The 13441-nt window shown below is 34.2% G+C and overlaps 2 protein-coding genes across 4 annotated transcripts; both read left to right on the top strand.

The window, feature by feature from the left end:
- The first annotated feature begins 30 nt into the window (after nucleotides 1–30).
- Nucleotides 31–5333, top strand: LOC148624998 (uncharacterized). Its single transcript, XM_088568182.1, has 7 exons — nucleotides 31–131; nucleotides 845–1050; nucleotides 1377–1452; nucleotides 1666–1823; nucleotides 2459–2628; nucleotides 2931–3090; nucleotides 5128–5333. The coding sequence occupies exons 2-7, from the start codon at nucleotides 846–848 to the stop codon at nucleotides 5280–5282; spliced, it is 924 nt and encodes a 307-aa protein (XP_088424308.1). The 5' UTR covers nucleotides 31–131; nucleotide 845; the 3' UTR covers nucleotides 5283–5333.
- Nucleotides 5334–9493: 4160 nt separating this feature from the next.
- On the top strand, nucleotides 9494–12931 carry LOC148624997 (uncharacterized). 3 transcript variants are annotated; one of them, XM_088568179.1, is made up of 6 exons: nucleotides 9494–9645; nucleotides 10542–10747; nucleotides 11224–11442; nucleotides 11684–11865; nucleotides 12219–12375; nucleotides 12730–12931. In XM_088568179.1, exons 2-6 carry the CDS (start codon nucleotides 10543–10545, stop codon nucleotides 12873–12875), a joined length of 909 nt encoding a protein of 302 aa, XP_088424305.1. In that variant the 5' UTR covers nucleotides 9494–9645; nucleotide 10542; the 3' UTR covers nucleotides 12876–12931. The 3 variants fall into 3 exon arrangements, with proteins under 3 accessions (XP_088424305.1, XP_088424304.1, XP_088424306.1); XM_088568178.1 differs by lacking the exon at nucleotides 10542–10747 and adding an exon at nucleotides 10771–10982 and having other exon boundaries at nucleotides 9505–9645; XM_088568180.1 differs by lacking the exon at nucleotides 9494–9645 and adding an exon at nucleotides 10015–10041.
- The last annotated feature ends 510 nt before the right edge of the window (nucleotides 12932–13441 follow it).

Raw genomic sequence — 13441 nt, 5'->3', positions numbered from 1 at the left:
ATCTTGACTTTGTATATCATGAATTCATGCCTTATCATTAGAATTAACCTTATCTGGTCTGTGTCGAACCACAAGACTTATAAAGGTCACAGTAAATGTCATGACTACTAATGATAACTTGATCTTTGAAGGTAAAGTACGTCTTACTTGGTTCTAATTACTAGCATTTGTCTAGGCTTTTGTTATATACAAAAGATTGTCTTCGAAGAAAAAAAAAGGTGTTTGAAATTTGAATGACATATTATATATCAATAATGTAAAAGTTACAAATCGCACTAGATGACCTGAGTCGACCGTTCACGTAACAAAACACGTTGGCATAACCAAAAGGAAAAATACTGGAAAAACATAATATATACAAATGGTGGTGCGTTTTGGAGCCTTATTGTCAAATATGCTGTATTTGCTTGTATTAGAAAATCTTTCTAATCATAAATCCACCAAAGCTTTAAAAAAAAATAGGTTGCCATTGCCTGAACCTTATAATAATTCTGACAAAAACTTACGAGGGTCATTTTTGCGAATTCCTTGCTGTAAATTTGTCATAACAGAGCAAACCCGAACTTGCCGTCCTAGGTTTGTGTTTTAACAAATGATTGACCAAAGAGAAAAGAATGCCACAGGAAGTTTGTCCATTTTATAGATTTCAACCCAGATAAAAAGAGATAAACAAACAAAACAGTAGTAATTGGGTTCAAAACACTCATAATTAAAGTGAAATATGATTTAAGCAATAAACCATTCAATATCATTTCTTTACTTGATAATTCCTGAAAAGTTCACTGAAGAGGAGATGAACTTAAATATATTGATTTTAAGTACTTTTTGTGTGTGCATGTTTCAGAATGAAGCTGTGCATTATCCTTCTTGTCTTAGCTGTTGGAAGCCAAGGCTTCCTTTTGAACGAATTAAAAGAAACCTTCGGTAAGATTGGAGATGCTTTCACAGCTACATTCCAAACAGTCGGAGAACAGGCAAAAACAGTAGGACAAGGACTTTTGGAGACACTTAAACAACAAGGAACAGAGCTTGCTGGACAGGCAGTACAGAGTAAGAATTTTACTCAGTATTATCATGTTGGGCCAATTTATATAGTGAAAAGAAAACCTCAGCATAATTCATTAAGTGATTTAATGAGCCTGTTTCTAATGTATGCCAGATTTTGTACTTTGCAACGGTTTCAACTATGTTAAAGAACACGAAATATCATACATCGTTCAATGCATAAATTATTTTATTATTATTATTCACTTTCTTTTAAAATAAGATATCTTTAAGAAAAAACGAAACAGTGAACTGACAAGTACAAAGTTGAACGCTAAACATATTTTATAGGTTATTGATCTGAATTCTCGTGTATTTTTCCTCGTGTTTAGGCCTATTGTTGGGGGGTATGCAAGCTCTTCAAACCCCAGGCACTGATTCGACCACTGGAACTAAACGCGATGTTGCGTAAGTAGCATTAAAAAAGAACTGCATTAGTTACCTTCAATTACTGAATGTTTTAGGGTCTCAAAAATTTAATACCATTTAAAGTGCTTGTAACTATTTTGAGTAAATGATTAATTTAAAATATTTATAACGTTTTTAATTTCAATAAGCAATTTCCGTTCTTTTTCCTTTTAACAAATAAGGAAGTGTTAAAAAAATGAACTATGTTTACAGTGATTTAAAACAGAGCTTGGAGAAATTCATAGAAAGCAAATTGGATGAGCACAAGGAATTACTCACTACCACCATTGATGCTCTGTCATCCGTTGGAGCACTTATTCCAGCCAACACCAAGCTTTCAACTATCATTTCCACCGTTGACAACCTTGTCCGTAAGTATGAGTAAACAAGGGAACCAAATGAAAATATTCTAAAGAAAATTGACCCGCCCAACAAAGAACATAAAATAACCAAGTAACACGTATAAAGAAACAAAAGTAAATGAGCAACCAGGACACTACTAAAACCTGGGAGCATTGACCAGATGCACCAATAGGATAAGCGTCCTCTGCTTTTCTATAAACACCCGCTGAGTTTAACACGTCCGGATTGGACAAAATTAAAAAGGAAAACTATGACATGTTGAAAGAGTAATCAAGGGAACCAAGGTTATAGCTGTAATCAAAAGAATGTAATCCAGGGACAAAGACCAGACATGGAAAACAGACATACACAACAAAGAAAATAAAGTAACTAAAATCATACATACAAAGTAACAAAGGAAATGAGCAACTCGGACGGACTCCATTAAAAACTGGGAGCATGGACCAGGTGCACCGGTAGGGTAAGCGTCATCTGCTTTTCTAGAAGATATACACCATTAAAAGAATTTGAATTGTAAATGTATTTAGAATGTTCAAACATGGCGGTTATTACAACTTTTCTAGAAGAATTAATTTTACGTGCATTTAACGGCATGTAAACTCGCAAACTTCTGTGGTATATGTTTTGTCGGTTCCTTTTTCAGATGCCCACAATACCGCTTCCAACAAATTGACCGACGAACTCATCGAAGGTGTTCTTGCCCACTACGCCAAAGCTCTCTCTGGAAACAAACGTGGACTCTCTGACCTTCTTGGACAACTCGGAACCACCATTGCTAACCTCTTCCAGCCAGCTTTAGAACAAGGCAAAGGAGTATGTAGCTCTACCTTCTTTTTTAAAAAAACTTTGTATTAAGTATTTTCTGATTTTTCTAGACATTGCACCAAAACAGTTAAAAAACTCTTTCTTAACTTTATTTGCTATGTATGTATGAACTTCAAGTTTAGATGAAATGTGATATCTATTCTTACGCCACATCTCCTATTTGCGATAAAATGCATATAACGTGACTTTGTCAATATGAATGTTGGAATGTTCAAAAACATTAATAAATATTGAGACGAATTTTATTAGTCTAATAACAAGTATTCTGAATCAAATATTTTTTGTTTCAGTTGGTGCAAGGTCTTGCCACTACAGTAAAACAAACTGCTCAACAGACTGCCGGCACAGCTCAACCACACATTGATGCCATGACCTCCTCTAGCCAAGCTATTGTCCAACACGGAAAGAACGCTCTCAGTGCTCTTAAGGACGCTGTCACCGATATCCTCCGTATGACTTTGTATATTAAATTCAACCGATAAGCATACAGTTGCGGTCACTTCTAACCTCTCTTAAAATTTGTCAGAATCTGTCAGGATTTCTGTTTTACGACAGCAGACAGAACAGAAATCCTGGCAGATCCTGACAGGGTCTGACAGAGGCTCTCCTGGGTCAGGGCACATTTGCCCTATTCCATGACAGATCCTGACATAAACTGTCCTGGGTCGTGACAAAGTAAATACGAAAAGCTGTTATAAACTGTCACACTCCTGAACAGTTCCTGACACTAAATCTTTATATTCTGTGTGACGTAACTTGGAAGTCCGCGATTAATAAATGAAACTGTGTGACTAATGTCAATTAGCTAACCCGATTAGGAAACAAATCTTGATTTCAAAATTTACATTGAATTTCCAATTATATATAGAGAGCTCGTCGTGATCATCATCCCACAATCACTCGATCGTTGTTCATGTTCCAATTTTCGTCGATCACGGTCCAGTCACTCATCGTTCAAAAATTATCATTGTTTATATGTATATTTTTTTACATTCTGTCATACACCTGTGATATTAATTAAATCAAATTATTTAATTATAAAATTAAAGGTCTATGTTTCTGTTCTAAGTGTAAAAGTCGTAACAGATAACTTTCAGATGTTTGGTAATTCTCACGAAGTTCAAGATTGACAAAGTACTTTTTGAGTGAAAGCTACTTTTAATAACATAAGGGTCACAAATCATTCTAAAAAATGTTAAAATTGACAATTTTGCATTAAATGGGTGACTGATACCTAAATATTTCGGTCAAAATTCTTCAAAATGCCACTTTCAGCAACGAATATGAGTGATAACACTTTCAATTTTCCTACATAGACTCGTATGTAGAAAATGTAGAAACTAAAGATGTTAGTTTCATATTAGTGACTGTGACACCATTATTTCAGTAAAAATTCTGCAAAATGTATGAGTGCAGGCAGTTTTATTTTTCATGAGGGTCTAAAACTATTGACTAAAATGCTTATTTTTTCAATACAACTATCATGTGGGTGACTGTGACTCATATATTTCTGTCAAAATTCTACAAAAATGTCATATTCCAGGATATGTATGAGTGCCCACACTTGTAATTTCTATGAGAGTCTAAAACTATTGACTTAAATGCTATTTTTTTGTAATATAATTACCATGTGGGTGACTGCGACTAATATATTTCGGTCAAAATTCTTCAAAATGTCAATTTTTTCAAATTGTATGAGTGTGAACACTTTAAAGTTCCATAAAGGTATAACATTTCTGTATAAACTGTTTTAAAATGTCAATATATATATAGGAAATCTGTATCATACCGGTGTCTAGATCTTCAACCAAAAAGAATTCAGTCCAAATTCTATAGTTAGGGGCGTAGCAAGTACGGCAGGCAATAATTTTTGTTGGTACTGCATGAATACATGAAAGTCGGGTAAAAAATTGAAAAAGAAATCAAGTTTAAACATAGCAAGGCTTCCTTTCCGCCGTGCGAATCGGGATTCGGGTGCTACGCCTTTTTTTTCGTAATCACGTACACGTACTGTATGCAATTCAGACAGAGAAGTATTCTCGAGCTAATGACTGTCAGAATCTGTCAGGAACTTACGTATCTATTCTACTTAGAACAGTTCCTGACAGGAGGGTGTCAGAACCCATGACAAATTATGGCAGAGCTTGTCCGAAGTCTTGACAGACCCTGACAATGTGTGTCGCGGGTCAGAACAGTTTCTAACAGTTTAGAACTGTTCTATGACAGCGAATCCTGATCGAAGAGTTTAGAAGTGACCGTAACTGTACATTTAATGCCGTGTTATAGTGAAATTTATGTCGTTTTCTTTTTTTCCGGATTTTTTTTTGTCACCCGAAAAATGTTCAGTTTAGTAATAATTGGTTATGATAAGTCAAACTTATACTTCTCATTTCTCTTAAATTTAAGTTTTGGTTTCTGCTTTGTTTTCCTTTATTAGTTTATTTATTTTTAACGTCTCGAATATGTTGTATTATCTTTTTATTGCAGAACAAACTCTGACTAACATTCAGCCACATCTTAACAACATTGCCACACACGCCACCCAGACTGTTGTCGAATCAGGACACCAATTCGTGAACAACCTTGGATCAGCTGTTTCAGCCACTCTCGCCCAAGCACAACAACCACAACCAGTTGTTTAGACAAAAAACATGGAAAAATAAAGAAAAAAATCAAATAAAAGGAAAATACTTTTTTTGTATTTATTACTTATCTAACTCAAAAACATGCCTTACGACAAAAATATTAGCAGTCCTGTTATGGTCAATATATAAGCACTTGGTTTTAATCCTCCGAAATCATCTTTTATTCTTGAAAGAAGTGAAATGACGCTTCTTCCTATTAGTTTAAACATATTTTATTTCATAAAGTCGTAAATGTGATAACATACATACAAATATAACAGATATAGGATCCAGAAATAAGCATACTTATGCTTTTATAAATCTGTCTCCATAAGAACCAGCATGATATAATTGACATTTTTTTGCATGCTCAATGACAAATACATTGAATAAAATATAGCACAGTTTAAGAACTTTTAAAGAATTCAGTTGAAAAAATAAAGTGAAGGAAAACAATTACAAAAAGAAATGTAATTGGAATAATCAGTAAATTTCCAAGAGAAGAGAGATAAAAAATATTGTATTTTTTTTAATAAGTAAATAAATGTATAAATGTATGAGTATCAATAACAATTAAGTTATGTTTTAAACCTTTTACTTTTCAGAATGAATTTCTGGAAAAGCTTAAAAACCATTGAGTTTTGTTCATCTGATAGCTGCATAGATCCAAGGATAAATAAGCTCGTATCAATCCTAACATTGATATTACAATCTGTCATGGCATTAAACATATCTTGTCTTATAGTAGCATATCTTTGACAGTGTAAGGTGAAATGTTCAACTGTTTCTATTTGCCCACAAATACATCTTGGTGAGTCAGATAAATGTTTTAGGAAAAGATGCTCATTTAGGGAACTGCAATGCATTCTGAGACGTGCATGTAGGATCTGACCAAGTCTACAACCAGAGTAATAGTAAGGTGGGGTCTTTCTATTTTGATTTGACAACTGACGTTTAAAGGAAGCAACAGATTCAGTATTTCGTAACTCGGAAGGCAAAGTATTCCAGTCTTTTACTGTAGACGGAATAAAATAATCTGAATAAAAATTTGTTCTTGTTCTTACTTCCTGAATATTGTTTGTCTGACGCGTGTTGTGTGTGGTTATGTAGAACTCCAACAGTATCTGGTATTAGATCTGTCAGATATTGCGGTGTTTTCCCATTTAACATCTTATGGAATAACATCAGTCTGTGGTTTTTCCGTCTGTCCGTCAGTTTTTCCCAGTGAGTTTCTGTGTACAGATTTTGGTGTGAGGTCAATTTGGTCCCACCTGTAACTATCCTGGCTGCTTCGAGTTGTAGATTTTCAAATTTATCTATCTGACCTAATTTTTTTGTATACCAAATTACATCCGCGCACTCTAGGATGGGGCGTATAAAAGAGATATAAATTTTTTCTAGTGTAAACCGATTAAGCAAAAACTTTAATTTTTTCAAAATATTCAATCTCTTATAGGCTTTAGCAACGACATAATCTATACGACTGTGCCATAGACCATCACTGGAGAAAATGACACCGAGGTGTTTGTGACTAGAAATATTTTTTATCTGTTGATTAGCCATAACGAGTGGAGAATGATCAGGTTTATTCAGTTTTCTAGATACTACAAGCGATTCTGTTTTATGTGGGTTAAATGTAACCAACAATGCAGATGCCCATTTGTTTATTTTCTCAATATCCCCATTCAGAATAGTAGCGGATTCATTTGAGTTGTCAACCACCATTTACAAAGTAGTATCATCCGCAAAAAGCTTAATGACAGAATTAATTTCTGTAATAATATCATTAATGAAAATAAGAAATAACAAGGGTCCAAATATAGATCTCTGGGGAACCCCAGCTTCTACTGGTTGCCACTTTGAGTGTGAACCGTTTAAAACAACCCTTTGGACCCTCCCTGAAAGATGGTTTTTGAACCAATCCAGTAGTTTATCCGAAATTCCCAGATGCATAAGTTTAAAGAGAAGACCCTTGTGCCAAACTCTATCGGAGGCCTTACTGATATCACATAATACTACCCTAATTTCTTTTCCACTATCCAAAGCTTTCCTAAAGTTATTTGATATATCTATAAATTGCCGAGTCCGCCTTAGAAAATCCAGACTGATGTTTTGTCAATAAACTATTATTAAGCAAATAATTATGGACATGTTTATATACACATTGCTCCATGCACTTAGAGACAGCACTAAGCAGGGATATAGGGCGATAGTTTTTTTACCTCGTTTGGAGCCTTACTTTTGTAGACGGGAGTAACATTCGCTCTTTTCCTACTAGAAGGATAGTTGCCATTACGTAGGGATAGATTAAAAAGTTTGCATAATGGATACTTTAAAACAGTGGCACCCTCATTCAGTAATCTTGGACTGATAAGGTCGACGAGTTTAAAACTGACAGCACATCCTCAATTTCATTTTCATTGAGTATAATGCCACCAAACACACTCTCGGTGTTGCACGGAAAATCTGGAAGATTCTTATTAGAGTCATCGACCCTGGCTTGAGATGCAAAATAATTATTAAACTCATTTGCCTTGTTGAGATCGTCAAATATAACATTATCCCCTTTTATCAGCGATGGAAAACTAGATTCCACCCCTTTAATCCCAGATATTTGGTTAACAGTATGCCATCAATTGGTATTAGACGGGTTTCCATTGACAAGTTTACTAATCAATTCATTATTATGACTGTCTTTTGCTGATCGCACCATACTATTCACAATTCTACGAATCCTTCGAAATTTTGCCCAATCAGAGTCGCGATTATATTTTTTCGCCTGTCTATGAATCCTGTTTTTTTTTACGAATGGTTTTCCGTATATCGCTAGTAAGCCAACGCGGACTACCCTTGCGAACCGTGATAATTCTGTTAGGAATGGCAGCGTCGGCTGCTTCTATAATACCCTTTGTAATTTTATTGGTTATAAAATCAATATCTTCCGTCTCAAAAAAAGTGTCCCAGTCTACTCGACATATAATATTATTGAAACCTTCTTCCTATTGTTGTCATCACTACAGAAATTTTATGGTCGTCGTCATGGACTCGTGGATCGTCACGGTGTATCCATCTGCACAATGAAAACCGATTAGTTCAACGTGTCATAGTTTTCCTTTCCCCTTTCGTCTACCCGGACTTGACTTTTTATGAGCAACTCGGTGGGTGTTTCTATAAAAGATTTTTGTTTGTTAATTAGTCTCATGAAAAAATCTTCAGTTTTCTCTTACAATGACGATATATTTTACTGTCGTTAATAATAACAGTTTTACATATTTAATATTTCATTAAGAAAGCCAAATGAGTGGAAATAAATGATCATAATTACATGTAGAAATATATAAGACGTCAAACACGGCGATGATGAAATAAATAAAGCAAAATACCCGAAATAGTAAGTAGCGAGATTCCAACAAAAATTGGGGATAAACACATGTAACAGTTTTCTCTAATATATTCATATTTAATTGTATTTAACTTAACTCCTTAGAATGGCATATTTTACTTACCTATAGTAGATACCTTATATTAAAACTAATAATTTATAACCATATTGTTAACCTACGAGCTTTGTCTACTCTAAAATCTTAAATTTTCAGCTTAAGTCGAATCATAGTATTACATAGATTTTTTTAAAATTTTTTTTTTCTTCATTCAAATGAAGTTGATTGTTTCGCATTTCTCTTCAATCAATGATGCATAATTGCACAATTATCTTGATCATACGTTTTAAATTAATTAGATACAGAATAATACCGTTTGGTCTCGGCGTTCTTAGACAACAACAAAATCTTTTCGTCAAAATGCATATGAGTCATGTCATATGTGACACAGAAAATTTGGAGATGGTCCTTTGAATACAACATTAGATTTTTCTAGGAGACGGTATATACAGGGCATGCACTAGCCCATTACGAAGTATATTTTTAGTATACATGCATTATTTGGTTTTGCTTCTTAAGTGCTTGTTTTGTATGTTATGCGTCTTAACCGTATCCTTACAATTGATTAATATTGAGTGTTTTTTTAAATATACTGTCAACCACTTCCAATACATAAAACTAAAAGTAGCTTGTGTAATGCAATATGCTTTCTTACAAGAATATAATCTTAGAAATCAAATAAGCTACAATTCTCAGCACTAGTTTGCTTTTTACCTAAGCTCTTATCATTATTATAATGAGTATGAATTCATAGAACTGATAAGTCTTTCTTTGCTTGCCAATGTAGTAATACTTGTATATGCACTTACGTGGTCTTTCAGACGGGGTCAAAGGTCTTAGAATTAGACTATTTAGATACAATGCATATGCATGCAATCCATTAGTATATAAAAGACGTCCGCCATATTCTCAATCATTCTGTTGGACTTGGCACATCAAAGGTAACAATATGTATTTGTGGCATTCGCGAAAAACTGTTCAAACTACAACTACATGACATTTTATTTCTTGTAACGAAACTATACAATATCTGAACCTTCACGACGCCATGTACAAAACAGATAAGACATATTCAAAACAGCCAAGGTTGTTCAGTGTGATGCTTGCTATATCAAAAGAATTATAAAACATGCAAACAACATAATTGTTGCAATGACGACAGACGAATTTAATTCAATTTACATTTATCACCACAAGCATGATGCGCAAAACAGACATATGGTCATTTTCTTGGCGCTCAACACGAATCCTAAAATCAGACAACATAATGCCTTGTTGTAGTAGTACTACATTTTTTTTACATTTAGCAGTTACGTCTTCGTTTGCTGAGTAATATCGTAAGTTTCAAGATATAAAGCTCTAAAATGTACTCAAGTCGTCTTGGCGATCGCTAGCGTTACTTTTTAATTCTTATTTTCGTACATATTTATGACAATTGCATTTAAAAAGAGTTTACTGTAATGTTTTTGATGATTATTCTTGGTTGATATAGATTTGTCTGTGGCAAATATCAAATGAATCCACGGCTGACGCCTACAAGTCTTCTAATACAATATTAGTATAAAAAGTTATATTCAAAGGGATACTGTAAGGTCATTTAAACTTCGACTGTATGCTTTTGACAATCTATTGAATAACCAGTGTCACAACAATTGTTATTAAGTAATGTATTGAAGTAATAGTGACACAGTAACTTAAAAAAAATTGACGATTTTTACCCTTTGCTTCAATTCGAGATTTTTAAAATACCGAAAGAAAGGAAATAAACGAGATGCAAAGTCAGATTTTATCATTAAGTATATTGATTTTGAGTACTTTTCTTCTATGCATGTTTCAGTATGAAGCTGTGCATTATCCTTCTTGTCTTAGCTGTTGGAAGCCAATGCTTCCTTTTGAACGAATTAAAGGAAACCTTCAGTAAGATAGGAGATGCCTTCACAGCTACATTCCAAACAGTTGGAGAACAAGCCAAAACTGTAGGAAGTGCTTTGTTAGACCAGCTTAAACAACAAGGGACAGACCTATTAGGACAAACTGCTCAAAGTATGTAATTTTTTTTATTCCAGATTTAAAATGAAGTTGGGTCTGATACTGCTTGTCCTGGCTGTAGGTAGTCAAGGTTTTTTGATGACTGAACTAAAGGAAACTTTCAGTAAAGTCGGTGATGCCTTTAAAGCCACCTTCCAGTCAGTGGGAGAACAAGCTAAAGTAGTAGGAACTGCTCTACTTGACCAACTAAAACAACAGGGGACAGACCTATTAGGACAAACTGCTCAAAGTATGAATTGGAATTGCATATACTCCTATTATTTTTGATACACACCGCTGTCTTTATGACATGTCAATAAGACCAAGTATAGTCCAGTTTTTTTTATAGTTGAGTGTTGTTGAAAGTTAAATGAAGCATGCTTTAATTATAGTTTACAACAGAACCTGAGTTTACTTTTGTTTCTATAAATAACGTATTATCTTTAATGGCGATTTGCTTACAATAACAATAATAAAACATGAATTTTCAGGTCTTCTGTTAGGGGGTTTACAAGCATTTCAAGGAACTGCAGGCACTGGGACAAAGAGAGAACTTCTCTTAAAGGGTGATCTCCAACATCTGATTGAGGAAAAACTAGAACAATATAAAACTGTCTTCAATGGTGCTATAGACACACTAGTTCTCCTTGGAGGAGAATCACACAGCGCCGATCTCATGAAACTTGCAACAACGGTGGATGAGGTTGTTCGTAAGTTTAGAATTCCAGGAAGTACCAAAGAATAATTTTATTAACGAAATGTATTTTTTTTTCGAAATATTTCAGAAATTTTGCAAAAAAAAAATTCAGAATTGATATTTGAATTATTACATTACTATATATAAAATTTGAAGTCGGGTATTAAGACAATGCAAATTTATTTCAAACTTATATTGCTTATGTTTTATGTCTTCTCGTACGTCAAAATATAGTGTTATTCTCAATCATCTAGACTCACACCACGCTGTTGCTAACAACTTAATACATGAGCTGACCGAGGGTCTGGCCAAACTGTTGGTTCAAGCTCATCCGCATCACAAAAGGCAAACTACACAAGGATTGTCCGACCTTTTGGGACAAGTAGGACAAACCTTAGCATCATTCTTCCAACCTCATATTGAGGCAGCCAAGCAAGTATGTATAAAGAACTCTTTCAACCTTACAGGTGTGGTAGAATCATCAAAGATGTCACCATTTCCAATTCAAACGTGTTTACAATTTTTTTTGCCAACTTATTTTCGCGAGCTATTTATCATTATTTCCCCTTTCGCGAAAATAGATCGCTGTAATAAATATAAATCTGTTTTTATATAATAGAATATATCTTAGATTAAGTGTTAAGCGCAAAATGCAATAGCTGCGCAATTGGATTGACATCCTAAATCGCGGTAATTGGTATTCACGAAACTTAATTGCATGTTGGTTTACAGTGTTTAAGTAGAATAAAAAAAATATAAAACTAAAACTGTTGGTGTTTCCTTTCATAGGTAGTGAATGCTCTTGGACAGAGCGTAAAAGAAACAAACCAGCAAATGCCAACACTCCATGAACATGTCCAGGCTATGACAGACTCTGGGACTCAGGTTCTTCAGCATGGTCAGAACGCCTTATCTGCTTTGAAAGATGCTGTTACCGATATTCTCCGTATGTAGACTTAAAATTGAGCCATAGCAACAAGCAGGGTTTTATCAAACATGTTTTTATCCTTTTGTTATTGTTCTTTTTTTTTATTATTATCATTATTTAATTTTACAATGAAGTACCAATTAAAAAATGACAAAATCCTTTTACTTCTGTATATATATTAAGATCTGTGTGCGTTTGTTTGTTTGGTTTTTTTTTTTCGCTGTTGTCGTGGACGTTTCTTTGGCTGAAATTCAAAAGTGAAGTTTCAATCAATTTTGGAATTATTGCATGGAAACTTAATTTCAACATTCAGCTTAATTACAATAAATAAAGCAACAGAACATTGAAATAATTGAACGGTGCCATTTTCAGACCAGACCGTACAAAACGTTAAGCCACATATAAACAACATCCTACAACACGCCGCTCCAGTTGCTGCCCAAGCTGCTGGAACATTAGTCACCAACCTTGGTAAACACATTGCTACTCTGTTGGGAGCTGCTGCACCAGACCAATAAACATAGGATCGTGAACTTTTTTTAATAAATAACATTTAATGGTGTCCGTAAAATTACGATTGTTCGTAAGTTTTTGTCATTTAGTCATGGAAGCCTTTTGTATGTCTTCCTTTGCACCTGGTCCGATTCAGGCTCAATGTTCCTTGCTAGCCTTTTGGCTCCTTTTCTCCCATGCGGTTGCGTCGTGGACATTATACTATATCTTGGTTTTATCTGTGGATGTTCATACCGTAAATCTATATTGATATGTCTAGATCAATAAAACCAAAATCATTGCTTGAGTAACTATTATATAGTAAAACGGTTGCTCATTGGTTTTCGAGTGTTCAAGGTCAAGTTTTATACTTCGATACCTTTTCATTGTCTTTCCACATCATCACAATTCTTTTAATCATGTTTTGCTTTTTATAGAGCATGCGCGTTGTATTTTGTTCCGTCATAGTATATTGAGTGTTCAAGTTCTTAAAAGTATTGTCATTCTCTTTTTTTGTTTGTTTCATTTATGAATTACGAGAAATTTACCAAAGTTTTATGGTCGTCATTATGAACTCGTGGATCGTTATGGT

The sequence above is a fragment of the Perna viridis genome, chromosome 2, assembly GCF_037379345.1.
Source record: "Perna viridis isolate PV_CMFRI_1.1 ecotype Kerala chromosome 2, ASM3737934v1, whole genome shotgun sequence".
NCBI lineage: Eukaryota > Metazoa > Mollusca > Bivalvia > Mytilida > Mytilidae > Perna > Perna viridis.
This window is presented reverse-complemented; position numbering and strand designations above follow the sequence as displayed.

Coding starts and splice junctions, on each gene's coding strand:
- LOC148624998 (XM_088568182.1), top strand. CDS start 846: ATGAAGCTGTGCATTATCCTTCTTGTCTTAGCTGTTGGAAGCCAAGGC. Junction 1,453..1,665: donor GGAACTAAACGCGATGTTGC/GTAAGTAGCATT, acceptor CTATGTTTACAG/TGATTTAAAACAGAGCTTGG. Junction 1,824..2,458: donor CACCGTTGACAACCTTGTCC/GTAAGTATGAGT, acceptor TTCCTTTTTCAG/ATGCCCACAATACCGCTTCC.
- LOC148624997 (XM_088568179.1), top strand. CDS start 10,543: ATGAAGCTGTGCATTATCCTTCTTGTCTTAGCTGTTGGAAGCCAATGC. Junction 10,748..11,223: donor ATTAGGACAAACTGCTCAAA/GTATGTAATTTT, acceptor ATGAATTTTCAG/GTCTTCTGTTAGGGGGTTTA. Junction 11,866..12,218: donor ATATTGAGGCAGCCAAGCAA/GTATGTATAAAG, acceptor TTCCTTTCATAG/GTAGTGAATGCTCTTGGACA.